Raw genomic sequence first — 27,716 nt, forward strand, 5'->3', positions numbered from 1 at the left:
TTATGGAACAATCGCTGCATATTAACGCAACGTAAATCTTTTTTTTTGGAGGAATGGTCACAAAATGGTATTTGGTCAGTACTGCATATTTTGGATAAGAATGGTTGTTTTTTCAGTTGCAATGAACTTGGTAATATATTTAATTTTAATTGTGTTAAAAAAGATTATTTGAAAGTAATTAGAAGTATTCCCTTACCATTAATTAATATGTTAAAAGAGATACTAGTCTATTCCACAGTCACACCAAAAATTCGGGACATTAAAATTGGTAAGTTAAATTTTATGGACAAGAAATGTACAAATATATTTATTAGAAAATGTCTTATACAGGAATGCTATCCTGGTCCTATTAAAAGAAATTATATTTTCCAACATTTTAATAAGAATTTAGTTTAAAAAATTAGATGCAAATATTTGATATTTCCTCTTCCTCCAAAATACAAAGAAGTACATTTAAAAATTATGTATGATATTTACCCTGCAAAGGAGTTTCTGAGAAAGAGATTTAATGTGAATTGTAATGTTTGTCAATTTTGCAATAGTGATATTGAAACTGTTGAACATCTATTTCTTCATTGTAATTTGGTTAATCCTTTTTGGTCAAATGAGTCTGGTTAAAACAATACATTTCAAGGTTTCCTTCTATTTATTGGGACATTGTGAAATTTGGTGTGCATTTGGACAGCAAAGATGAGGACTTTACTGCAAATTGTTTACTCATTTTACTTAAATTCTTCATCCACAAATGTAAAATTATGAAAACAGCTCCTCAATTGATTGTGTTTAAAAAGGAGTTTGCCACCTATGTAGAAGCTTTAAAAATGCGCTAAAAAGGCTAAAAGATTATATGATTTATTTCTTGAATATGGTTTTATTTAACCCCTTACAGAGTTTCTGTTAGATGTCTGCATGGTATGGTGTTATTTATTTGTTTTTGTTTCGTTTTATTAAGATATTTCGAACATTGTTTTTTATTTATTTTTGTTTGGTTTTGTACTTGATTCATTGTATATCTGACATGTCTCAGTCAGTTTGTGTAAGATTATGTTTGGACTGAGTTTGGCCTAAATTGTTGTTTTTGAAAGGCAAATAAAAAACAAAAACAAAAAAAAACTCATGATTCGGCAATGACGTACAATGACACCGGAAGTACTGTGGTGTTCCCGGAAGCCTCAAGCGACAGGAGCTCAATGTGACATTTCAGACCTGTTATTTGCGATCTGTTAAAGAGGAATAACAATGTTTCTTACTACTGTGAACCGTGAGTACACCTATAATCACGCAGTATCTGCAAGCCCTGCTTGACAGAGTAATCGTGATCAGTTATGTTGACTTTAAAACAGAGAAGCTAACGTTACATTGAATAGCGAAGCCAATGCTAACTGTAACTAGCCATTATTTTCACGTATAATCGAATATATATCCGGGTCTGACAGTTACTCTTAAATGCTGTGTTGGAATATTTGTTTTAGATGTTATTTGGTGATTAACCTAACTCTTTATAAACAAACACTCACACACAAACGACTCCCTGCTGAAAAATCCATCTCAAACCAGACTAGAATGGTTGGCTGTTTTTAGCTGGTCTACCAGTTTTAGAGGGGTTTGGGCCATTTCCAGATAGAGGTAAAGTTGGTTTTATATTCGTACATTTAGCCTCTCATTAATAATATAATCTCAGAAAAGTATTATTTGGAAATTTTAAATAGTAAAATCATATTAGCAGCAAACAAAAATCAAAGTACAGCATTGTTCACAGTTGATTATATAGTGCTAATGTTGTTAAAGTCATACTTGCACGTGATTTCAGTCCGAATATTCAAAGTACCATGGTAAACACTGTATAAAGCTGTCCCTGAACGAATGTACGAATATAAAACCAACTTTACCTCAATCATTTCCAGGCTGGTTTTCAGCCATTTCCAATCTGGTCTTAGCTGGTCAGGCTGGGAGATGGCCAGCTAAAACCAGCTTGACCAGCCATAGAGGTAAAGTTGGTTTTATATTCGCACATTCCTTCATTTAGAAGTCCCAATATTGTTTACCATGTTACTTTGAATATTCAATCAGAAATAGCATGCAAGTATGACTTCAAAGCATGACTTCATTTTCCAGCCTGACCATCGAAATGGCCAAAACCCCTCTAAAACCAGGCTGGTTGACCAGGTAAAACCAGCCAACCAGCTTGGGCTGGTTTAAGCTTGGTTTTTCAGGAGAAAGTCAAAATGTATGAATGTATTTCCAATTTTACCTCATATACTGAGGTAAAATTGGTTTTATATTCACACATTCTGACTTTCTCCTGAATATGATTTCAGACCAGTATTCTTTGCAAATTTTAAATGATAAAATCATATTTGCAGGAAATGACTATCAGTTACAATGTTCCCAGTCAAATAAATAGTACCAATGTTGTTTTGAAGTTATACTGTGTGTTGGGGGTAACGCATTACAAGTCAACGCGAGTTAACAATTATAATAATAATATTACTAAAATATTAATAATATCACTTTAAGTAACGTAAGGAGTAATGCATTACTTTTAAAAATAAATAATAATATTTGAGTTACTTTTTTGAAAATGTAATGTAAGTTACTTTTTTAGTTTAATTATCTTTTAAATTGCTAAATTAAAACTAAAGTAGTCACAATGAATCACGCAGTCGAAAAAAGAGAAGGGGATTATATAGTCTCTGGACACTGGACAGTGATTTTACGTAATACAAATAGTACAAAAGTATCAGCTTTAAGCTTTCATTTATCTTTATATATGGCATTTATAGTTCTAGGGTTAAGAAGCTCTCCGATAACATTATCTTAAAATTCTATTCTTATGTGTTTTTAAAGGTAAATAAAGGTGTAGGTCAGGGGTCACCAATCTTGTTCCTGGAGGGCCGGTGTCCTGCAGAGTTTAGCTCCAACTTGCCTCAACACACCTGCCTTGTTGTTTCAAGTATACCTAGTAAGATCTTGATTAGCTTGTTCAGGTGTGTTTGATTAGGGTTGGAGATAAAATCTGCAGGACACCGGACCTCCAGGAACAAGTTTAGTGATCCCTGGTGTAGGTTAAACATTGCATTGTTAAGGCTTGGTCACACCAGGACGCTTTTTTGCTCACTTTTTCCATCAACGTTTAACGCCTTGTCACTAAATAATGGGCACCAATGTGATCCATCAACGTTTAACGCCTTGTGACAAAATAATGGGCACCAATGTGATCGTGCTCATTTTTTTTTTGTTTTCACGCGCTGCATCTAAACCTTTTCCACCAATCAGGGGCGCATTTCCGAAAACTATGGTTTCTAAAGGCGCAAGTTGTGTCATTACAAACATAGTTTGAAGATTTGACGTTTCCAAATCCATCGTTCCAACGAACAGACGCAAGCTGCGTCGCAAACTTGTATGCTTACGACTACACCCCTGGAGCTGTAGTTAGAAACATAGTTCCTGTCTGTGTTCTATTCCCAGTTATCCCCCTTATGCCCTATTTATTTAGAACATTCTAACATTTAAACTTAGACTTGTATAAAAAAAAAACATTAAAATCATCACTCTTATGTGTAATTTGCTTTCAAAGTACTTTTACAGTTCAGTTTTAGCGATCTACATGTTTACAATTGTGCTCGCTTCGCGGTGCACTTTAAAAACATTGATGTCATTTTGAACACAGCTGTGGCTCATGTTGAAAGCTATAGGTGACCAATTATTTAAAAGCGGAATTTATGTTACGTCTCCAAAGCTTGTGAAAACAAAAAAACACACCATACGTATACGTACAATGCTTTTATTTTATAGTAGGTTATTTATTAAGTATCTTACTAAGTATCTGTACTGTATATGACACAGGCCTGTTGGTTAGAACATTTCTGCAGTGGTTTGCATGTGTCAAAATGTAAAAGTAGACTTTAAAAAAAAATAAATGAACAATATCCTACTTAATAATAATAATCACCATCATCATCATCATCATCATCATTATTATTATTATTATTAATAAATAGGATTTTTTTTCATTTCTTAATAAATAATAAATATTAAATTTAATTTCCTAATAAATAGCCTCATTAATTATTTATTTAAATGATTTAAATATGTTAATAGAATACGTGTTAGCTTTTGAAAAATATTGTATGTTTTAGAAAAAAAAAATGTAATTTTCTTAATAATATTTGTAAAGGAAACATGCATGTTTTAACTAAAACTAATATTGGATTTTTTAAAAACCTGTCTGCATGTAAAACAATACAATTTGCACAAATACATCATGGGGTTCTTCTCTAAAGAAGTTGTTACCACCCCATTTAGACCATCATTATGGGCGTTTTGCGTTTTAACTAACGTGGTTCAAACAATGGATCTGTGACAGAGAAACTACTGGTTTTGGTAAACACTCATCACTACATCGTTCTTTTCCCATGATAGTTTAGCCGTTGTTTTGGAAACTCACCCCAGATTGGTATATTTGTTCACGTGCACGGAGCTGCTGAAGTTACAGTAAACAGCAATTGGAGGTGCTCAAGTGCAAAACTGTGAATGTGAGCACACATTGAAGAAGATGCCCAGAGGCGATATGAATGTTTAAGCTGCTTATTGCACTGGTCAACAATAATCATTTCTCCATCGCTAGAGCTGGAGCTGCTACTTTAACCATCCATGCTCGTCCGAATTGCCAGTAAATTTAACAACAACAAGTGTGTAATCTTTCTCTCTTCTTCTTTTTTTTTCTTCTGTGTTACAAGTGTGTGTCAGAAGCGTTAATTTGTGTAGCGCCACCCTGTGCACCAGGGTCTTTCTGTTTTTCATTAAGCGCCATCAACGTCAAGGAGTGATTTTGCATACTCTTCTGCTCGACTCCAGTAAAAATCGCTTGGGTTTGAATGCGGAAAAGCACCTTGAAACACACTGATGTCAAACGCAAATGAAAAGCACCTTGGTGTGTACGAGCCTTTAATTGCTGAACAGAATACAGCCAGGTAATAAAAAGATTTGTAAAATTAACTCAAATGTAACAAAACGCATTACTTACTAAAAAAAAATGTAACAAAACTAGTTACTTTTTTGATGAGTAACTCAATATTGTAACTGCAAAAGTAACTTTCCCCAACACTTACATGTGACTTCGGATCGAATATTCAAAGTACCATGGTAAACAGTTTAGGGATCATGTCACAAGTTGTCAGTAAACAAATGTGCAAATATAAAACCAACTTTACCTCAATGTTATGTGTTACAATTTATCACACTGTTCATTCTTAATGCTAATAACTTTTGTTTGTTGTCTCCTTTTCTTACCCAATCTAGTTGCCAAGAGCAAATCCAAGTGAGTATTCCCTCATGTTTTTTTACATTTTGTATCATAGAGCTGCCCAATTATTCGTTAAAAGATCGCAATCTCGATTCAACCCCTAGACGATCTTAATCCAGCATTTCTACGAATGTGCCAATCATATTTTCAAGTTTAGGGGAGAAGCAAAGGTTGCTGCACGAGTCTTTCATTGTTTCACATACGTTGCTCAGTGACATTGACACCTCCAAATGATGTTAAAAGAGTCACACACTGTATTTATAAGGTGTAATTCACCTAAAAGTGTAATTTTTGTCTTAATATTATGCTGTATTCGCGGCCGTAAAAACACACGTGACGTGAGCTGCTGACTGTGCGGGTGTATGCCCTACCTAATGATAGATGCGCGCGCGTCTACTTTAGAGAACAGAACCTGCATATGCTGTGAGTAACAGGTTATAAAGTTGTAAATAATATTCAGTTTGTGGCACAGAGTGATCGTTTGAGAGCCGCGCGAAGTATGAACAGCACTTAGCAGTGAAAATGAAACCGAAAGCGTGCACATCATTCATTTCTAATAACCGATTAATTTTATCTTTGCTATGATGACAGCTCATAATATTTTAGACAATATTTTTTTAAATACAAACATTCAAATTGAAAATGTGATTCAAAAGCTTGATTAGGGTAATTAGGCAAGTCATTATATAATAGTAGTTTCGTCTGCAGACAATCAAAAATATATATTGCCTAAAGGGGCTAATAATATTGACCTTAAAAGAGGTTTCAAAATATTTAAACCTGCTTTTATTCTAGCCAAAACAACACAAATAAGCCTTTCTCCAGAAGAAAAATATTAGATGAAATACTGTTAAAATTCCTTGCTCTGTTAAAAATCGTTTGGGAAAAATATTTATTTAAAAAAAAAACTCTCAGGAGTGCTAATAATTTTGACTTCAACTAATAATCGTTTGGAATAATCGTGATTACAATTATGACCAAAATAATCGTGATTATGATTTTTCCGAAAAATCGAGCAGCCCTACTTGTTATTAAGTGAATCTATTGTTCCCTAGCATTGCTGTTAACATGACATCAACCCTAACCCCACAGCAAACAGAAACCAAACCGTGGCTCAAACTGTGAACTGAACCGAATCGTGCCTTTGGTGTATTGTTACACCCCTAGTAGTAATAAATACAATTTTGCATTGGATAAAACATTTCAAGGGCAATATTACATGTTCTGTTATTGAATAGAGGTAACGTTGGTTTTATAATCTCACGTTTAGACTTTCTCCTTAATAATATAATTTCAGAAAAGTATTCGTTGCAAATTCTAAATGGGGAAATCATAGTCAGTTAGGAATTCACCGTTAAATAGTACTCATTTTGTTTTCAAGCCAGACTTGTGTGCGATTTCAGACCCAATATTCAAAGTAGTGTCAGAATAATGAACAAAAGTGCGAATATAAAACCAACTTTAGCTCAATTGTTGTTGAGAACTACAATAGTCAACTTGAAAACTCTGGTAATGGTTAAATGCAGTTAGCTCTGAGATGCTGCTTTGTCTAATGTTTAATGAATGATACATTTGAGAATTTTTAAATGTATCAGTCAAATGTAAATGTATTAAAATGTAAATGTGTCATTTAAAGACCGGTACATTTAAGAGTCTAATTCTTGTGTTTTAGGACATTGCTGGTTCAAATGGTGAGTGCTGCTGGCACCGGTTATTCTTTTAACACCAAAAGAGGACGACTGAGAGAAAAACTGGTTTTGCGGAAGAATGACCCCATAGGTGAGACAGTCAGAATTAGTTTATAATTTAATTTTCTTTATTGTTGATTTCCATGTGAATCGGTGCCTTATTCATTAATCTTTGCGTAAAAACCTAACTAAACGTTTTCATCTTGTTTATATTTTATTTCACTTTTTTTTTTTTTTTTGCAAATGCAAAACATGTCACTGTTACCTCAGTTCACTATAAGATCATGACTTTTTTCCATTACGGTTTGAATAATGTTAAAGAGGTGGTCCACTATTATTATGCTTTAAACTTTAATTGATGTTTAATGTTGCTATGTGAACATAAACAACATCTCTGAATGTAAAACGCTCAAATTTCAAGGGGAGGAGGCATTATTTATCAGGACTGATGAAAATGATTTAAAGTCGTTCATATATTTCTGCCAATGGGGATCAATGAGCAACATGTTTAATTATGTAAATATTTAAGTTAAATATGTTGTGCAGTGGGGTGACCTGTTTCATTTTAGCCCCATTTGGCCCCCCAATGTAGACACAACTGGTCAGAGTTGCCAGGTTTTCACAACAAAAGTAGTCCAATGGCTAATCAAAACTAGTTCAATCATTAAACTCCAAAAATGTGGTTCTTTGTTTAAAAAAAAAAACCTCACCAGATGCCTAACACAATTTCTTTTATATATATTATTTTTCTTTATTCTTTATTACTGTATATTGACAATGATGAACATTCGCTTTTCATATTTAAAATCATCTTCAGATTGAGAGCTCAAGAACTGAATCCTTGAGCTCATGGTGGTGATGCTTTCACTTTTAGAACTTTTAGTTTGAATACATATACATCACTGTATGATTTTGTATAAAAATCACTTTTATTAGTAATTATAAAGATTAAATTATTAGCAAAAATCCCAGGCAACAGTTACTATAGAAGCAAAAACAGCCATGGTCACAGTACTGACTACTGACTATCAACTTTCTTGATTAACATGGGCTTTGGTCCTGATGCCATAAACTGTCCGCATGAAGGCATTTTTTATTATCATCCAATCACATGCCTTAAAACTTCAACACAATTCCCAAATCTTTAAGGAAGTTTTATATTCCTTAAAGCTGCTTATGTGTTTTACATTAAGGCTTATCTCAATTCTCTTTTGTACTCTGTTTTGTATGAGATGGACTCTCACGACTGCTGTAGTTGTTCCAGTTGTGTTATGTTTAAGTATTTGTTTCAGGAAATCACTGAAAGCATAAGATCATAAACTAAAGTGTGCATTTACATAGTGGCCATATTCATTTATGTAAACGCATGAAAAACAACATTAACATTATAGTTGTTAACATTAAAACGCTCATTCCCAGCCACTAGACTTTTCTGATGGGGGATTTGAGTGTCATCGTGTTACAGAATGTTGTGGGACTGCTGTGAAGGAGTTTAAGGCTGCAACAACGAATCGATTAAATTGATAAAAATCGATTACTAGAAGCATTGGCAACAAATTTTATAATCCATTCGTTGTGTCGCGTGACACGGGGACGTTTGATTATTAAATCAACACTTCAGTTCTGGTAAATCACTACAGAATCATACTTTTGTATCGTTTTGAAGTGAGGATCGTTAAGTCCCTGGTGCTGGTGTTTTACTTGTTATCCAGCGTGACAAGTTAGCGTTAGCTCGTTTACCCTTCAGAGTAGCTACTGAAAAGAATCAAACTGAGATTTGGTGCATTGGCTGGCGCTGAGTCAGAGAAAGACGTGTCATATCATCACAATTATGCAGCGTTTTAACCGCCTAATGCTTAGTTTAACTTTTAGACATGCAAATACACACAAGTACTAGTAAAACAAAACATTGTGTTTGCAAAACACACAGGGAAGTCTAAAAATCTATTCAAATATAATTTGCCAATATGTTTTATTCATATCAGATACACATTACACATAGTGAAAGGAACTCTAAGTTGAATTTATTCTTCTCTAAGATCACCAGCCACTTACTTGCATGTGTTTTTGGAGGAACTTAAGAATTTACATGCTGAATCCTGCATGTTCTACTTTTGAGGCAAACGCGCGGCCGCAAGTAAACATGGCAATGCCCATCTCATGTTATAGATCACCATCACTTACACGATCATGTGAATTGGAATATCAGGTAGTTGATAACATGATTAGCAAACGTGTGAATGTGTTGAATTAAAATGGAAAAAAACTAATTAAAAGGGATACATCTGTCATACAGCGCTATTGTGGCTGCGGTGTGTCACATGACAAACATGACGCGTTGCCAAGGAAACATGGTCACCTAAAAAAAATGACTCCAGGTTCCAGAATATTTTAAACCCACTAGCAATAGGAGTAATAACAGTAATAAAGCAGAGGTGGTAGAGTTACTTTGCAAAACTAAAGACTCAAGTTTTTATTCATTCTTTCTTTCTTTCTTTCTTTCTTTCTTTCTTTCCAGTCTAAATATGTAGAAAATCTTAAATCAAGAACAGACAAGAAAAATTTCATGGGAAAATGAAATGATGCTTAACTTCTGTTCGAGATTATATCTATCTTATTAAGATTGTTTTTCTTAACCCATTAGTAAATGATTAAGCTTGTTTTAAGCAAATAATCACTTAATTTATTAGGTGTTTTTCCCCTTTTTTCACCCCTTACCCCTCGGTTTTGAGTGTGGTCCAGAAAAATCTCAGTTCGAAGGGCTATCTACCCCTGCCCCTTAGCCCTATGTCATCAAGCTAAAGAGAATTGGGACCCCTTCACGTGAACATACAAAATGAGGGGAAGGGCTAAGTATAATAAATAAAGACAAACACTGGCACTAGAGATCCCCCGACTGCACCCATATCTAATGTTTTTTCCAATGTCGAACAGTCCACATCTCTGATATTTGTGTAATTTCATATAATTCTGAGCATATTAAGAGCTTCAAAAGCGCCCAAAGAGAGTTTCAAAGTTTGACCCTGTGTCATGGCAACATACATATATCCAAGCCTGCTGCAGTCATGGAATGGCAGTAAAGTTCCCTGATTATTACGCCAGAATGAGAACATAGTTCCTAGCATATATTGAGTTGCTATTATGGCTATGGCCTTGCCACAATAAAAACTTTTCATTTTTAATCACACACACACACTATGTAACTACAGAATTGTCAATCTTTAAACAGGAGCCATTTTTGTGAGCTACATGCTAACGGTCTAATCTAATACAATGTTTTATGCTAAGCTAAAAGTAGGGATGCACCGATCCTGATACTTGGATCAGATATCGGTTCCATACTGCATATTTTTAATGGATCAGTTATCGGTCAGCTGGTACCGAGCCAAATCCGATCTTGCGATCGATCATATTAGATTTAATTTAATTTTAATTACATTTAATACAATTTTATTTTTGTTTTAATAATTAATTTATTAATGGTGTTGTTACTTATTTTAGTTACTGTTTTTGTCTCTTTGTTCCTCTCCACAGTGAACAAACATGTCCTGTTCTTTGAAAAGAAGAAGGTACGATCTCTCTAAAATGGAAGAGACTCCCACCGATAGCTGATAGACACTATGGAACCTTTAAAGTGGAATGAAAGAACTGCTACAGAATGGTAATGAATGAAACAACTATGAAGGAAGAAGTGCTGTGTGGACCACTGGTGTTATGATACCATAAAGGAGATATATATCCTGTCAGGACAATGTGCTGTTAAGACCATTTAGAAAGAAGCGCATTATGTTGGATTTGTTTGGTTGTTTTGCTTCCTTTTTTGTACCAAGTCAACGTTTTGACCTACTGTAAATAATCAACCACCTACACAATGACAGATTCCTTTAGGCTAAAGGGAAATGTTTGAATAATTACCCTGCAAAAGGTATTTAATAAAAAAAAATGTGAGAACATGTACATAATTGTTATCAAGTAAAAAAGAGATGATGAAAATGATGAGAGTTTTTGATGCATTGATTTATTAAAAAAAAAAAAAAAAAATTGTTTTGGGTCATACAATGGTACGCTCATTCAAAAATGAATAATGCTCGGAAGTTACATCATGAAGAGCTCTAGTATTGTTGGTTATAAAAACAATTGTGTAGACAATGTGCACAGATTGATGTGTTATGTCTTTTTAAAAGCCAAGAACCTCGGGGTCACCTTCAGAATAGTTCAGTTGGCAGATCCTTCCGAAATGGAAAAGATGTTTGAGTGCCGACAGTTTGTACAGACACCGCTGTGACAAAGTTTGCTCTTCTGGCCATCTCTTCCATTGGCATTGCTGGATAATGAGCCATGTAAAAAGCCAGAGCCCCAATAAAGCTGTCGCCTGCACCCTGTTGAGACAGTTAATACACAAAATCAAACAGTTTAGGAGAAGAGCTATTAAAGTAACACTCCACTTTTTTGTCTTGGGAAATAGGCTCATTTTACAAGTCACCTAGAGTTAAACAATTGAGTTTTTTTAAATCCAATCAGATGACTTCTCAGTTTGAAAGAAGCACATTTAAGCTTAGTTTGGCTTAAATCATTGAGTCAGTTTAGAACATGGACCCTTTTCACAAAACTGATGCGTTTAATGGTCATCATAAACTTAAATCATTTAAATTATTTAATATTTAGATTTAAAAAAAACATATGAACATTTATATGTATTTATGCATGTATTTTATCATCTTTGCGTTGAATTACAAAAAAATTACCGCTTATGCGATGTGTTTCCAGTGCAGCATCTATGGGACTGAGAGTAACTTTGACGTTATTCTCTCCTCTGACTGCTGTCATCAGTCTCACACACTATTTTTTTTTCCTTTTTCTGAAAGTCTTGATAACACCATAGTGTGGTTTTGTAAATAGGGTTTTAAAAAAATATATTATTGTTCTCTCCCATTCACTGTGCTCTAAGTTTACCCAGCTATGACGTCTTCCACTACTGAGAAACCTGAAAATTCGAAAATGGTCCATTATTTAAAAGAAAAATAGTTTTGATAACTTTCCTATTTTAAGCTGGACCCTTCTGTAGTTACAATGCGATTACATTGCACAGTTATCTAGCTGGGGACTATTTTCAGGTGCTGCTTAATATCATTGTGCCTGCTGCAGCCAGGTTATGGTTCTTTGATTATTACGCCATGATGCTATCTGCTTGTTAAGTGTGACGTCATGCAAAGCAGCTTCCGGGTCTAAGCTTGCTTGGAATTGCTCATCTATACATACATATATACACACACACAGAGATTCAAAGAGAACGTTCGAGGTTACTAAAGTAACCCTTCTCGGGGAACGGAAGCACTATAAGTGGATTTGATGTTCTAAATCCACGTATGGGAGATTCGGTTCAGAAGCTACTCGTCTGAAAGAGTATTGAACGGGCCAATTAAGAATGAATTGGCAGCGCAAGCCTGCGCAGGTGTGCAGCATATGCAATCAACTGAGTATATAAGCACACCTGGCGCCAGCAGACGCTATCCTTTTTAAGCTGAAGAGACTTTTAACAGCTAAGGGACAGTCATTATGGCGACGGAGTATAGTGCTTCCGTTCCCCTCCTCGGGGAACGAAGGGTTACTTTAGTAACCTCGAACGTTCCCCTTCGGTGGGAACTCCAGCACTATAAGTGGATTTGATGTTCTAAATCCACGTATGGGAGCCCATTGAAAGCGCCATAAAGACTGCACCTTACCAACACCAACCATGAGAGAGCGGTCAGGCAAGCGTGACGCACCCAGATCATGAGAAGCGCGGTCCTCCAACGTGCCCTTGGCTCTAACTTATCCCACTTCAAAAGAAGTTTTACGGAATAGGTATATTTTTTTGGGAGTCGCTAACGTCTAGATAATTCTAGGAATATACGACAGTACATTGGGAAGCGTGCCATCCCAGTAGGGAGGACGCTGCGGAGACCATCCGCACCCAATAGGGGAACAAATGGAATTACATATGGACTAACCCTGAGAAAGGGGAGTGCGCATAAGAAGGTGGTTAGCAGATAGGGAAAGCACAGGTCCACCCAGGGGGGGGAACTTAACCGTGGCGGAAAAGCATATGGGGATCACCAGCGGGGATCGGCCATAGCAGGCACCTATACCCAAAACGCGGGCTGACCAGCGGGCAGACCTACAACGTAATGGTCCAGCAAGTGACTCCTCCGCTGAGTCAGTGCTGGGGGCCTCGGAGGAATCTGCAGGGCTTACCGAATGGGGAACTTTACTGACAGACAGGAGGGTGCATATCTCTCCGAGTTAGGGAAAAAAGGCACCGCAAGCGTGTACAACACCTACCGAGTTGTTTCCTCAATCACCAAAGGTACCTAACACCCTTGAGGAAACCGGCTCCACTCGCAGATTATAAAATCTTGCAAATGTGTTGGGTGTCACCCAACCCGCAGCTCTACAAATGTCTGTTAAAGAAGCGCCGCACGCACATGTCCAAGAGGATGCGACGCTCCGAGTGGAGTGCGCACGCACTCCCAGGGGGCGCGGCTGACCTCTGCTCAATAAGCACATGAAATGGCCTCCACAATCCAATGGGATAAACGTTGTTTAGACACGGCACTTCCCTGCTGCCGTCCGCCATAACAGACAAAGAGCTGCTCAGAAGATCTAAAGTTCTGAGTCCGGTCCACATAAATGCGCAGAGCGCGAACTGGACAAAGGAAGGACAGGGCTAGGTCTGCCTCCTCCGGGGGCAGCGCTTGCAGGGTTACTACCTGATCTCTAAAGGGAGTGGTAGGAACTTTGGGCACATAACCCGGGCGGGGTCTCAAGATAACGTGAGAAAATCTCGGCCCGAATTCCAGGCACGAGTCACTGACCGAAAATGCCTCCAGGTCCCCGACCCTCTTAATGGAGGCCAACGCGACCAGCAGAGCTGTCTTCAGGGACAGAAATCTTAAAGATACTGTATCGAGTGGCTCGAAGGGATCAAATCGCAGGCTCGTGAGAACGAGGGCGAGATCCCAAGAGGGCGTGAGAGGGGGGCGAGTTGGATTAATTCGCCTAGCGCCTCTGAGGAACCGGATGATGAGGTTATGCTTTCCCACGGTGCCACCAGCCACCGCGTCATGGTGAGCGGAGATGGCGGCAACGTAAACCTTGAGAGTGGAGGGCGACAGCCTACTGTCCAGCTTCTCTTGAAGGAAAGAGAGCACAACACTGATCTGGCAAGATCGGGGGTCTTCTCTGCGAGAGACACACTACTCAGTGAATAGACTCCACTACAGGGCGTAGGCGCGCCTCGTAGAGGGGGCTCTAGCCTGAGTGATGGTATCAACCACTGCAGGAGGCAGGTTACCTAAGTCTTCCTCGTGTCTATGGACCACACGTGGAGGTTCCAGAGATCGGGACGAGGGTGCCAGACGGTGCCTTGTCCCTGAGAAAGTAGGTCCTCTCTCAAGGGATCTGCCATGGGAGGGCCGTCGCGAGGAGGGAGAGCTCTGATATCCAGGTCCGGTTGGGCCAGAGGGGCGCAACTAGCAGAACCTGCTCCTCGTCCTCCCTGACCTTGCACAGTAACTGCGCGATCAGGCTCACTGGGGGAAACGCATACTTGCGTATGCCCCGAGGCCAGCCGTGGGCCAGTGCATCCGTGCCGAGAGAGCGGTCAGGAAATAAAACAACTGGCAATGAGCGTACTCGGGGGAAGCAACAGATCGATCTGGGTCTCCCCGAACCGCGCCCAAATCAGCTGGACAGACTCGGGGTGGAGTCTCCATTCTCCAGAGTGAATCTGCTGCCGTGAGAGCACATCGGCTGCACGGTCGAGCATACCTGGGAAGTGAATGGCGCGCAGCGACTACAGCCGCGGGTGACTTCAGAGGAGCAGACGGCGGGCGAGCTGAGACATGCGGCGAGAGCGCATACCCCCCAAATGGTTGATATACGCTGCTGCCGCCGTACTGTCCGTCCTGACCAGCACGTGTTGCTGCTCCAGCACCGGAAAAAAAAGCCGGAGAGCAAGGAACACTGCCAACAGCTCTAGGCGATTGATATGCCAACGCAGCTGGGCACCTACCCACAGGCCCGCAGCTGCATGCCCGCGACACACGGCTCCCCAGCCTGTGCTGGAAGCATCTGTTGAGACAACAATATGACTGGACGCCTGTCCCAGAGGCACACCGGCCTGCAGGAACGAGGGGTCGTTCCAGGGGCTGAGGGTGCGGCGACACAGCGCAGTAACGGAGACTCGGTGTTTGCCCGCATGCCATGCGCGTCTTGGAACTCGATCTTGAAGCCAGTGCTGAAGTGGTCTCATATGGAGCAATCCGAGCGGCGTGACAGCCGCAGTGGAAGCTATATACCCCAGGAGCCTCTGAAAATGTTTCAGTGGGATCACTAATTGCTGTCGAGCCCCCTCAGACAGTTCAGCAGCAGGCGAGCGCGCTCTCCGGAGAGGCGCGCTACCATGGTGACCGAGTCCAGCTCCATTCCGAGAAAAGAGATCCTCTGCACCGGGGAGAGTTTGCTCTTTTCCCAGTTGACCTGCAACCCCAATCGGCGAAGATGCCGGAGCACCTCGTCTCTGTGCGCAGTCAATTACTCCCGAGAGTGGGCTAAAATCAGCCAGTCGTCGAGATAATTGAGTACGCGGATGCCCGCGAGCCGCAGGGGCGCTAGGGCACCCTCCGCGAGTTTGGTGAAGACCCACGAAGACGGAGAGAGCCCGAAGGGGAGGACCTTGTACTGCCATGCTCGACCTTCGAACGCAAACCGCAGAGACTGACGGTGGCGTGGAAGAATGGAGACATAAAAATACGCGTCCTTCAGGTCTATGGCTGCAAACCAATCCTGAGGACGAACGCATCGGAGGATGCGCCTCTGCGTAAGCATTCTGAACGACAGCTTGTGAAGGCAGCGATTCAAAACGCGCAGATCTAGGATTGGCCGTGACCCACCGCTCTTTTTGGGTACGATGAAGTACGGGCTGTAAAATCCGCTCTTCATCTCGGCTGGAGGTACCGGCTCGATTGCACCCTTCGCCAAGAGGGCAGCAATCTCCTCTCGCAAGACAGGGGCGGATAGGGGCTATTGACCCTGGGGAAATACCCGCCCGTGAACTTGGGAGGCCGTTTCGAGAACTGAAGTTCGTAGCCGAGTCTGATCGTGCGTATGAGCCACCGCGAGGGGCTGGCCCGCGCTAACCAGGCAGGCAGAGCCCTCGCTAATGACATCATCGCAGCAATCACTGACGTACCCGCGGAGGGGCAGCATGGAGCGGGTGTGCTGATCCGGGGAGCGCGAGGGTCCCACAGAAGAGCTGGAGGAGAGCGATTCGCTCTGGCTCCGCACCCTGACTCCGGAAAAGGGGCTTGGGGGCTGGGAGAAGGGAGACCGTCCCCCCAGCACCCGTGAGCCGCTGGCGGAGCATGCAGACCCTGCGAGCTGAGAGGCGGCGCGTCCCAGACTGGCAGGGCTTGCAGTGCTTGTGAGCCACTGGCGGAGCGCACCGAACCTGCGAGCTAGAGAGCACAGTGTCTCAGACTGGCAGATTTTGGGCTGTCACATCCGGGGAAGTGAAAAAGTGCCCTTTCATTTCATGGCAGTAAAAGGTGCCGTTGGAAATGGCGCCCCGCCCTCCAGCGGGGAAGAGCAAGTTCCCTCTTCTCCAGATGACCTGTCCCAGGGACGCTTCGCGGTCCGTTGCCGGACTTAGCGGCGTTCTGGGCAGGGGGAGCTGCCTGCTTCCGAGGTGCTCGACGCGCTCGCTTCGCCAGAGGCGTGTGCGGGGGCGGTGCAGCTCTCGTAGGCGGGCGCCTTCGGCGAGGAGCAGGTATGGATGGCACGGCGGGCGGAGCGGGCTACGGATCCGCCGATAAGACATCACCCATCAGACTGCTCTCTCACTGCCTCGAATTCCTGGGTGAATTCGCAGACAGTGTCGCCGACCAGCTTGGGATATGGACGAGTCAAGAAAGCGGACTTTGTCGACTTTGCACATACCAGCCAGGTTCTAGTCAGGGGTGGCGCTCCTGGATCACTAGTGTGGACATCGTCCTCCCCAAAGCACACGCAGCGGACTCAGTAGTCCGAGGAGCTTAGTCGGCTGCGGTGCGAAGCTCATAAGCCTGGGTTGGACCCACCCTCGTGCAGCTCGGCCAGCGCCTGCGCTTGGTAGCGCTGGTAGGTGGCTATCGCTTGCAAGGCGGAAGCAGCCTGGTCCGTAGCTTTGCAAGCTCTGACTCCGGGGAGCAGAAACTTACAGGCTTTGGATGGGAGACGAGGCGGACCCCACCAAGAAGAGGCGCCGCGCGGACTAACCGCCATAGCGCACTCAACCTGAGGAGTTGCCACATACCCCCTGGCCGCTCCACCACCAAGAGTGGTGAGGGTGGAGGGACACGCAGCACGAGCAGAAAAAAAGTGCTCTTTAAGACCGCGTGAGCCTACTGTGCGTCACCGGGAAGAAGGGAACGCCCCTCTAGTCAGTCGGCCGCGGAGCTGGTGGATAAACCATCTCCAACCCACGGCCGAAGCAGCCTGGGAAAGCACGGCTAACACGTCCGTTTCAGTATCCGTTTTGACAGCACTCACCTGCCCGAAGGGGTCGAGCGGGTCCGGATCATCGTCGGACAATGAAAGCCCACCCTCCGATGCCGCGGAGGACATCTGATCTCCGGTGTCAGCGAGCGTGAGAGCTACCATCTGATTAGACGGATCACTCCCAGTACCCGAAGCTTGGATGGAGCGCTTGGAGGAGCGAGAGGTCCGCGAGCCCTTAGGCGGCGGATTATCTCTCGCTGGAACCCTCAGATCTGCCCGAGTACCCGCTGCAGAGCAGGAGGCGACTAGGGTGGCTTGCTCTTACGAAAGCTAGCCGCGATCTCAACCGCGCGACGGTCATGGCATCGCAGTGACGACATGAACCGCCCCCGAGCACCACATTAACATGCTGGACCCCCAAAAAAATAATGCAGTGAACGTGCCCATAATCCGGAGCCAGGAAACCCCGCAACCAGAAACGCACAGTCGGAGCGCCGTCCTGAAAAGGACGTGCTGCACGACTGTGTTGCTCTTTTAGGATGCTTTGCAGCAATACGCACCGCTCTTGGAGGACCGGACCCAAAGGGACACCAGGCAAGGGAGAAACCCAGCTCGACCGTCTGCCGCTGCGTGGACTCGCTCTGGACCGGGAGACACTCGTTCGCTCGAAGTGGCTGTAGACAGCAGGAGGAACCCTCATGAAGCTCGATCAGAAAAGTCTCTGAAGCGAAAAGGATAGCGTCTGCTGGCGCCAGGTGTGTATATATACTCAGTTGATTGCATATGCTGCACACCTGCGCAGGCTTTCGCTGCCAATTCATTCTTAATTGGCCCGTTCAATACTCTTTCAGACGAGTAGCTTCTGAACCGAATCTCCCATACGTGGATTTAGAACTTCAAATCCACTTATAGTGCTAGAGTTCCCCCCGAAGGGGAACTACAGGTCAACAGGAAGATAGCAAAAGACCAGCTTCCGCTTTAAACTGGACTGACTATCTCCTATTACAGTGGTTCTCAAACTGTGGTACGCGTACCACTAGTGGTACGCGGGCTTCCTCCTAGTGGTACGCGGAGGAATCGCTGAATAATGAAAGAAACAATTAACACTTTTAATCCTCAAATGTGTAATATAACATCGATGTGATCAGCATTGGCTGTTTTGTGAAGTGTACGATCACAGCGCTGTGCTTAGAGTGTTTATTTTAGTGCATTGTGTCATAAGCTGCTGAAAATCAGTTTCCGAAGTTTAAGAATTGATTCTGAAGCGTGATTTGACTGACATGACATGACGTGATTTGACTGACATGACATGAAAAGTAGCCAATCACAGTCGACCTTGTCTAGTTGCGTGAAACGTAAGGGCGGGACAAATGCTTTCTGTGTTGCAGAGACAGAAAAAAACTACTTAAAAACAAATGTTTTGTTGGATTAATGCTTCTCGGATGTTTTCACTATAGAGATGTCTAGCAGAGTAATTAAACCGCGGACATATTTCCTGCCTATTTGATGATCTTCATACACGTTTCGCTCTCCGACAGCCAGTCGACTCGCCTCTGACCTGTCACTCCTCCAAATACATTCTGAATGGCGGCGCGGGAATGGAGGTATTGCGCAATTACTCATTTCTGCAAATGCGGCGAGTGCTTTATTTTAACACGAGAGCGCATTCATGTACGCAAATCGCTAAAACAGATATGCGAGCTCTTAAATATGCTTTTATAAAATTAACTGCAAGTCCTCTCATGATCGTGTGTGTGCTCAGATTGAATACAATCGCGATCTTTCCACTATTAAAGTAGACATTATTTATCTTTGCTCCTTGACTAAATTTAGTCAAAAGTATTTAAAGTTATCAAGTATTTAGAAATAGATTGATGCATGATCGATGACAATGCTAATGGTCTTCTTATTTGGCTGTATTGTCAAGTGAAACTTACTTTTAGCAAAGGTTGAACTTTTTTATTTCTTTACGACAAAAATTATGCTGGAAATGTTTCTGGATGAGGTATTTGTGTGATTTATACATTTAGCTGTATTCTGATCTTAAATCTGGTCTTAAAGCATAACAGGTCAAAGCAATCCATTGTTACTTATTGTTTATTTATCAAAATTTACAATAAGGCTCTTAAAGCACTGCTTTGATAAATGTAGTGTCGTCATATTTCAAATACCTCAAGTAAAATGAAGCCATTTGTTTTATTTTTTTACTGACAGTGTACTTGTATTTTTTTAAGTTTCTATTTTAGATTAAGATCAAGTGTAAAATAAAATCTACATGTGATGTACAGCTATTTAAGAAACAAATTTGCCATATTGTAAAGAAAAATAGTGTAAAATATGTAAATAAAAGGCTAAATTTAAATCTTTTTACCATATACTTTAACCTTTCAAAGCTTAATAATATCTTTTTTAAAAAATGGGCAAAAAGTGTCTCTATGGCCTTAAAGATTATTTGGTAGTTTTACCAGTGCTATTGAAAAAGATTAATTGTCATGAAAGGAAAAATCAACCATACTTCCTTTGTTAGTGCATATTCCTATACACGTAGCTTTGGATTTAAGCAATCAAACCATTAAATCAGGTTTACACTTAAAAAAAGTGATTTCATAATGAAAATCTGATTTTTTTATTCAAAAGTAACCAACTAGTACTTTTTAAAAGAGTACTTTGTACTTTTACCAAATATTAGCATTATTTACTAAAAATGTTGTTATTTTAGCAGTGTAATAGTATTTTTACTTGAGTACAAAAAAGATTTCACAAGCATTTAGTGCAGGTTTATTATATCATTAATATATGATTAATAAATATTATTATTAATGGTTTTTATTTGTATCTATTCCTATGCAATATTTTATGGGTTGCTGAGAATACATTTCAGGTCTTCAATACATGTCAGTCTTGAAAAAAAAAAAATAGGTGCTGGAATCGATTTTCATTAGGCTGTGCCTGTGTGAACCCTGTCATATGTACATTTAACATATATTTCAAGATTTGTCTGAAAGTGTAGGAATGTGACATATAGCCTATATTCATAAGGTCCAAGCAGCATTTCCAGCTTTTGATGAATAGGCTACAATGAATACTTTAGATTTAAGTACAGCAGTTTTCTTTTTACTTTTTAAAAACAGCGCCATTTTTAATGAATTTTTAAAAGCACATTTTAGCTAAAACTTTTTTTATCTGCAAGCACAGTTAATGTTCAGACTATTTAAAATGTTTAAAGTGACTGACATTAATACATATTCTTAATAATAGGAAGTAATCTGCATCGTTTTTAAACTGTGCACACCTGTAGCTGCTTAATTAGGCCTACGACGCTATTTTTTTAATACTGGTTAAAAAAATAGCGTCGTAAGGTGGTACTTGGAGAGACGATTTTTTTCTAAGGTGGTACTTGGTGAAAAAAGTTTGAGAACCACTGTCCTATTAAATATCTACTATTCAAAAATGTACAGACAAATGTAAAATACAGTAAAGCACCCTAAATCTGTTGAAACGCGTCGATCTGATGGCGGTTGAGTAAGCAGCTGGATATTATTGGGAGATCGCTGACAGGAACAGTGAGCCTCACGTGTGATCAATCTGGTGAGACTTAATTGAGGTTTTACCATAGAATGTAAAATAAACCTGCACTCACTAGATTCTCCTGTATGGGTGCGCATCCTTTAAAACCCACTCACAGGATGTTCATTTAGACAACTATGTGGATAAATTAAATAGGTCACACAAAATTACACAAACAGAGACGTTCACTTTCACTACACAGAGTTTATGAGTGAACAGACTTGCGTGTACTAGTTGCAGACGCGATCATGAGGCTGTTTTTGCGCTAAGTTGGAAGTAATCAATCGGAGAACAGTAGAGAGTGCATTACTTCGATCATTTTAATATAGCGTATTATCATTGAAAAATCCAAAATAATAATATAATATTGAGCAGGGCTGAAGTGGGACTCTTTTTTTAGCTGAAGTTTCAAGCCTTAGACCGGCCCACCTCAGTCGACGACTGACTATATTAAAATAAGGTCATTTCCAATTGAGTTTCTAATGACACTATCATGTCTTTTTCAAGGACACAGCTGCTTTAGAACTTCAAATGTTTTTCATAAATATGAGAACATTAATTCTTTATAGATATCCAGTCCTTTGTAACGGTCGTCACACCAAAAAAAAAAAATATATATGTACCCCTACATAAGTAACCCAAACAGTATTTTACTGTCTTAACACTGAAAATGAAAAAAAAAAAACAACAACAACATTATACTCTGGTGAGGTTTGAACATGGATCAGCGGCGTTGTATCACCATGCTAACCACTGGACCACAATGGCACTGTTAAGCACTGCATTGTTATCTGCTGCTATTGATGCCTACTCATTTTTTACCCTACTCTTTTTCTCCCCTTTTTAGATTTCTGATCATTATGTCAGATTTATTAATGTAGTGAATCATCTGATTTTCATTGAGCAGGTGTAATATTCATTAATATTAATTAATATTCACTAAGGTGCTGCTGTTTGGGGTGGAAGTGGGAGCAGCTCGCAGGTTAATGATGATCATCTTTAACCTGCGGGCGGCATTTTGCTCACGGGGCTGCGAGAAAATGAATAAAAAGAACGGAGCTGCAGCAAAATAGTGAATAAAAACAGTGAGGTTATGGTCAAATAAACAAATAAATGAAAAAAGTGCAACAGCTGAGAGTGCAAGCAGCTAGGGACACTGGCCCTCGCGGTCAAAAAACAGACCGGCTCACCGGGAATTCTCCCGTTTCTCCCGATTAGCCAATCCGGGCCTGATATTGAGAGTTAAATTAAACTAACCTAAAAGTGCTCCTTCCAGTCCTGGACATTGGCTAAATAGTACAACTTAGTTAAAAATGTTCAACTCAACTGTTTAACTTTAGGAAAATTGTAAAATAATTAAATAACATTAAATTGGATTTGGCTGGAGAAGCAAATGTGACAGTAGGTGGTGCAGTCATTCTTTTTAAAGATAGTCAGTCCAAAAGTAGTAACTTTGCACAGAAAAGGAAAGCCTGTGCACCATAATGTACAAACTCTAAATAAATATTAAACTTCCACTTGATCTTGATATTATTTAATGACGACATGGCCTTCATACTCCATTTGAGTGCTGTTGAGTCATTTGTGTTTGCCTTTATTAAGGGCATGGTGAGTAAGTCTGGCTTAGACAGGGGTCAGAGTAAAACGACACATGCTTTAAGCTTTTCTTGACCTCTGTCAGTAATGAAGTGTAGACGCATGGCTGAAAGTTATTTGGAAAGACTTCTCTTTTATACTGAGACACAGAGTGTGACATTTTTGCGTCTGACGTATGTTCCACAGCTTTGGTTTACTTGTTTTTGTCATATCTAATGACAATGGAGACATATCTAATGGAGTGTTTTTGTCATATCTAACCTTAGATTCTAAAATTTAATGAATTATGTCAATGACAAAGACAAACACTTCTCATTTGATTTCATTTTCCTAGTCCCTACTTATCCAGCATATGTTTTATACAGTGGATGCCCTTCCGGCTGCAATCTACTATGGGGAACAGGCCCGTAGCCTGGGGGGTTCGGGTGGTCCGAAAGACCCCCCCCCCAACCCCCACTGACAAAGGTCCAGAATTGTTGCCACTATATTCTCTTTTGACCTATTTTGACTGCTGTTATCATAAATTGTGGAATTAACCCATCGAAGGTTTGAAGAAAACGCACAATATGACAAGTGAATTCAACGTTCACTATTGACTAACTTGATAGCCTTACTTTTAGTTTAAATAATGACCCTTTTTCTTGAGAGAATATAAATGACCAATGAAAAGGTCCGAAGCATCAAAAGCAGCCTATCAGAGGTAATTTTAATACTACTTGTATAAAAACCCAAAATCAACCAAAAAGTTCTCAGGTGCTCTTTGTGTTAGGAATTCATCAGAATAAACATCAAAATCAGTCCAAGGCATTTAAAAATGTGGAAAAAATAATAAAAACATTTGACATGGCTGTTCCTTAAAACTGTGGCTACATCAGGTTACCCAGATGAAGTGTTATCAAAACGTGTAGGTGCAGTTTTAAGAAATAGCCATGTCAGAAAAGGCTTTTTAATATTTTTTTCCACATTTTTCGAGTGCATTAGACTGACTTTTGCTGTTTATACTATTTATGCTGTTGTTAGATAAATTTTCAAGAAGAAAAACTTGAAGGTTTCTTTATATTTGTTTATTATAAATCTTAAGCTAATTAAGCTAAGCTAATTCAGCTAAGAATAGTGCTTAAAATGCCCATTATCGGAGTATATAAACATCACAATTAAATAGAAAATGAGGTAAATAACTGCAAAAAAACATTTCCACAATTTAAGGAAAAAAAAAACATCCCTTTCACCAGGCTGTCTACGGGCCTGGGGAAACATCCATACACACTCATACACTACAGCCAGTTTTGGTTTATTCAATTCTTCTATAGCGTATGTCTTTGCTTTCCAGGGATGCGTTGCAGCTGAAAGGGCATCCACTGCGTAAAACATATGCTGGATAAGTTGGCGGTTCATTCCACTGGGGCAACCCCAGATTAATAAAGGGACTAAGCCGAAAAGAAAATGAATAATGTTTCAATATGTATATTTATTTTGCCTAAACTTATGAGTAGGCCCACACGGAATCTGCGTGGGCAGAATTCCGCAGATTTTTAGCCCATCATTGATTCTGTTTATTTACTTGAGTAAATGTGTGTCAATTTATATTTATTCAGTTTTTAAATTAATTTCAGTATAATTACTGACTAATATGATAAAATTTCAAATGATTTATTTAAAATTCAGTTTGTAAAGTAATATTTTCTGTCTTTTAGTAGAGATATTATATGAAAGATGTTGTTTGTTTACCAAATAAAGTGGATTTAATTGGATTTACATTGTAAACATAAAATAAAAAGTTAAAAAGGTATTTTTTTTATTTTAATATCAAGTTTTTAGTTGTGATACTGCCAAAATCATCCCGCATAAATCTGCAGATTTTTAACAAAATTCTCAGCAGAAATAGCAAAAAATGTCTGCAGATTCTGTCTGGCCTTACTTTTGAGTCACCCCTCCAAATCAGACAATTCAGGTGTTCGAATCGCGTCCAGATGGCACAGTTGTGTAAAATCAAGTACCAAGACATTGCGCAGAGTCCTGACCTCAACCCAGATGAACACTTTTGGGATGAATCAGAGCAGAGACTGTCAGCTTTGCCAACTCATCCACCGTTAATGCCTGACATCACAATATACTTCTAGAAGAATGGTTCAAATTTCCCATAAATACTCCAAAACTCGCTGGTGTAAAGTAACTAATTACAAAGACTCAAATTATTGAAATTAAGTAGTTTTTTTTTCAGGAATTGTAATTTTCTAAATAGTTTTAAAAATGTGTACTTTTAATCTCACTTGAATATATTTTTAGTCCAGTGTGGCTCATTCTGAAAACGTAGTCCTGCGGACATTTCTGGAGACCGCAAAATATGTCCTGGGAGGTACGTGTTTGTGCAGTTTTTGTTTTCGCGAATCCGCGAGAGGTCACTATGTGCGCTTTTTCACATCTCAAACGTCTCTCACGAGCGTCGTTCACATCCGCACCGTTCTCGCGTAAACCCACAAGAGGCCGCTGACAAACAACCGTCTGTCCCACTGGCTGAATGATTGACTGGGCGACCGGCCAATCGGCCGACCCACCCTCTTCCTCCTTCCCTAAACTCAAGCAGTTTTACTGATTGACCCACTCCCCGCTTACTTCCCTAAACATAACCAACAATTTACAAAAAAAAAGCCGTCCAGAAATAGAAAAGCCCTCGTCTGAATTTTAAAAAGTTTTTGGATGTGACCCCATTTTCAGCCTCTTATTTACTTGTTCGCTTTATTTTTTGGATTCTGTTTTTGTCTTACCTGATTTCTGGAACCGCTCTTCCCTGGACTCGAACCCAGTCGTCTGCTGACACACACGACAAGCTAACCAGACAAACTGGTTGCAGCGGGAAAGCCCTCCACATGAAGGTAAGCGGTCAGCCGGCAAGTGCGAAAGGGAACGGCGTCACACCGCCCCTTAGCGTTCGCATAAAAAAATGAAATGCATCCATACGTACCTCCGGCTACATAATTCGAGGTTTCCAGAAATGTCTGCAGGACTACGTTTTTAGAATGAGCCTGGGTTGGCAGTGTTGTTACTTTTACTCCAATACTTTCCTTCAACCTGCAGTCAATACTTTATTTTGTCTTGTCTAAGGGGATTAGAAAAATCAGTCTAGTGAAAAATCAGTCCAATTAAATCACACACAGAAGAAAAATCACATCATGATGAACTACCTTAAGACACGGGCGATTTATAACTGGCAAACTGTTTGGGAGCATTAAAAGTGTCCAAGATGTCCAAAATCTTTACACGCAATGACTCAGAGACTGTTTAGATGCATGTCACTGATGAGAAGATCACGGATGTTTACTGTATGATGACCGAAATGGCCTTAAACACTCAGCAGGCACAAGACTTCAACATGATGTCAAATTGACGTTGTACCCCAACGCCAGGGGGACGTTGCATTTTGTTTGGTAATTAAAATCAGGTTGACGGAATAACATCAGGCCAACGTCAATGTCCAACCTAAAACCAACCAAATATCAATGTCTAATGATGTCACAGCTTGACATTGTGTGGACTCTACCACTATGACATCGATCAGATGTTGGATTTTGGTTGCCATACCTGATGAATAAATATCAGTATTTGAATGTCAATATGATGTTGGTTAAGGATGCTGGCTCAATGTCAGATTTTGGTCACTTTCTAACAACCTAAAATAAACCAAATAACAATGTCATTTGACGTCGTTATTGGACAGCAAAGTAATGTTGTCCTTAGATGCTGGCATCTAGATGCTAGACATTGAATTTTGGTCTCCTTACATCACAACCTAAATTTAACCTTTTATTAAAACGTCTTATGACGTTGTGTGCCAGCTGGGCAATCACTAGATGCACTACAGAAAGTTACTTTTACACAAACATGCACTAATTACATGAAAATGCATCAGCTTTTAACAGCGTAATACTCACTACTCACTACTCTTGATTGCTTTTGAAAGGGCTACTTTTTACTCATACATTGATTGAGATTTACAGCAGATACTTTTACTTTACTTGCACTACATTTTTAGGCAGGTAGTGGTACTATGATTTTTCAGTACTCTTTCCACCACTGCCTAAACTACATTAAAGGATTTTCTAGAATAAATTAAGCAGTGCATAAAAAAAAGTAATCAAAATGTAAACAACATAAAAATATAAAAATTAACACATTCTGACTTTTTCAAATAAACAAGGTTTAACTAATGAATTAAGAGTTAATACAGAAGGTGCTGTTTGGTTACAGGAAGATTTTTCCAAAGAGTTGCTTAGTCCAAAAAAAAAAAAATTAAAAAAGCCTTCTGTTTTACCTTCATTTAAAATTCGAACATTTTAAGCATGCAGTATTTTGAGTTCCTGGCTACATGCATACAGATTTCCCAGTGCATTTTCCACATTCCATTGATCATGTTTGCAAGTTATCATTAATACACATGAATCTCTTTTTTTATTTTTTTTTATCTCGTTTTGTATTAAATTAATCAGAAAACTGACGTGTTTGGCCATGCCTGCAGGGGTTAGACTGGGAACTGGGGGAGGGTTGATACTGCAATTTATGATGGGAAAGCACAGAGGAATGCAGTGATGTGCTCAGATTTAACCGCAGATTGCCCTGTCATTGCTTCTCACAAGTCTCCCAGATTACTCATCTTAATGGCCTGCCTCTTTACCATCGATCTCTATTACACACCTCTTACTGTCCCTTCAGTCTGCTCTATATAGCCACAGGGCTGAACACCACAGATTTCTTAACCGAATGAAATAAAACTATGCAGAGAAGAATCCCCTATGAAATGATCGAATTCCACCTTGTCCGGTTTAGCCATACAGTTCATCTGTTTGGGTATATGCAAGGCCATCATTAACAATTTAGATATAGGATGTGGTGATAAAAACTGCAACACTTTTAACATTTTTTATACAATAAATTTATATGTGGTTAACATAACATAACAGTTTTAAATGTATTGTGTCATACTTTAAAAATACTTTTTATACCAATGTCAAGCAAATGAAAATTACATTGTTATCTGCTACATTTGT

At 40.0% G+C, this 27,716-nt stretch overlaps 2 protein-coding genes across 3 annotated transcripts in view; one reads left to right on the forward strand and one right to left on the reverse strand.

Annotated features, from left to right (window-relative positions):
* The first annotated feature begins 1,126 nt into the window (after positions 1-1,126).
* On the forward strand, positions 1,127-11,015 carry mrpl33 (mitochondrial ribosomal protein L33). 2 transcript variants are annotated; one of them, NM_001303122.1, is made up of 4 exons: positions 1,127-1,261; positions 5,302-5,320; positions 6,978-7,084; positions 10,528-11,015. In NM_001303122.1, exons 1-4 carry the CDS (start codon positions 1,240-1,242, stop codon positions 10,575-10,577), a joined length of 198 nt encoding a protein of 65 aa, NP_001290051.1. In that variant the 5' UTR covers positions 1,127-1,239; the 3' UTR covers positions 10,578-11,015. The 2 variants fall into 2 exon arrangements, 1 of the variants encoding a protein (NP_001290051.1); NR_130124.1 differs by lacking the exon at positions 5,302-5,320.
* The window catches only part of rbks (ribokinase), an 82,607-nt gene continuing 65,879 nt past the window's right edge, over positions 10,989-27,716 (reverse strand). Inside the window, 1 exon segment of the mRNA NM_001002117.1 lies at positions 10,989-11,372. Coding sequence (NP_001002117.1) covers positions 11,199-11,372 — 174 coding nt within the window. The 3' untranslated portion in view covers positions 10,989-11,198.

The sequence above is a fragment of the Danio rerio genome, chromosome 17 (assembly GCF_049306965.1).
Source record: "Danio rerio strain Tuebingen ecotype United States chromosome 17, GRCz12tu, whole genome shotgun sequence".
Lineage (NCBI taxonomy): Eukaryota > Metazoa > Chordata > Actinopteri > Cypriniformes > Danionidae > Danio > Danio rerio.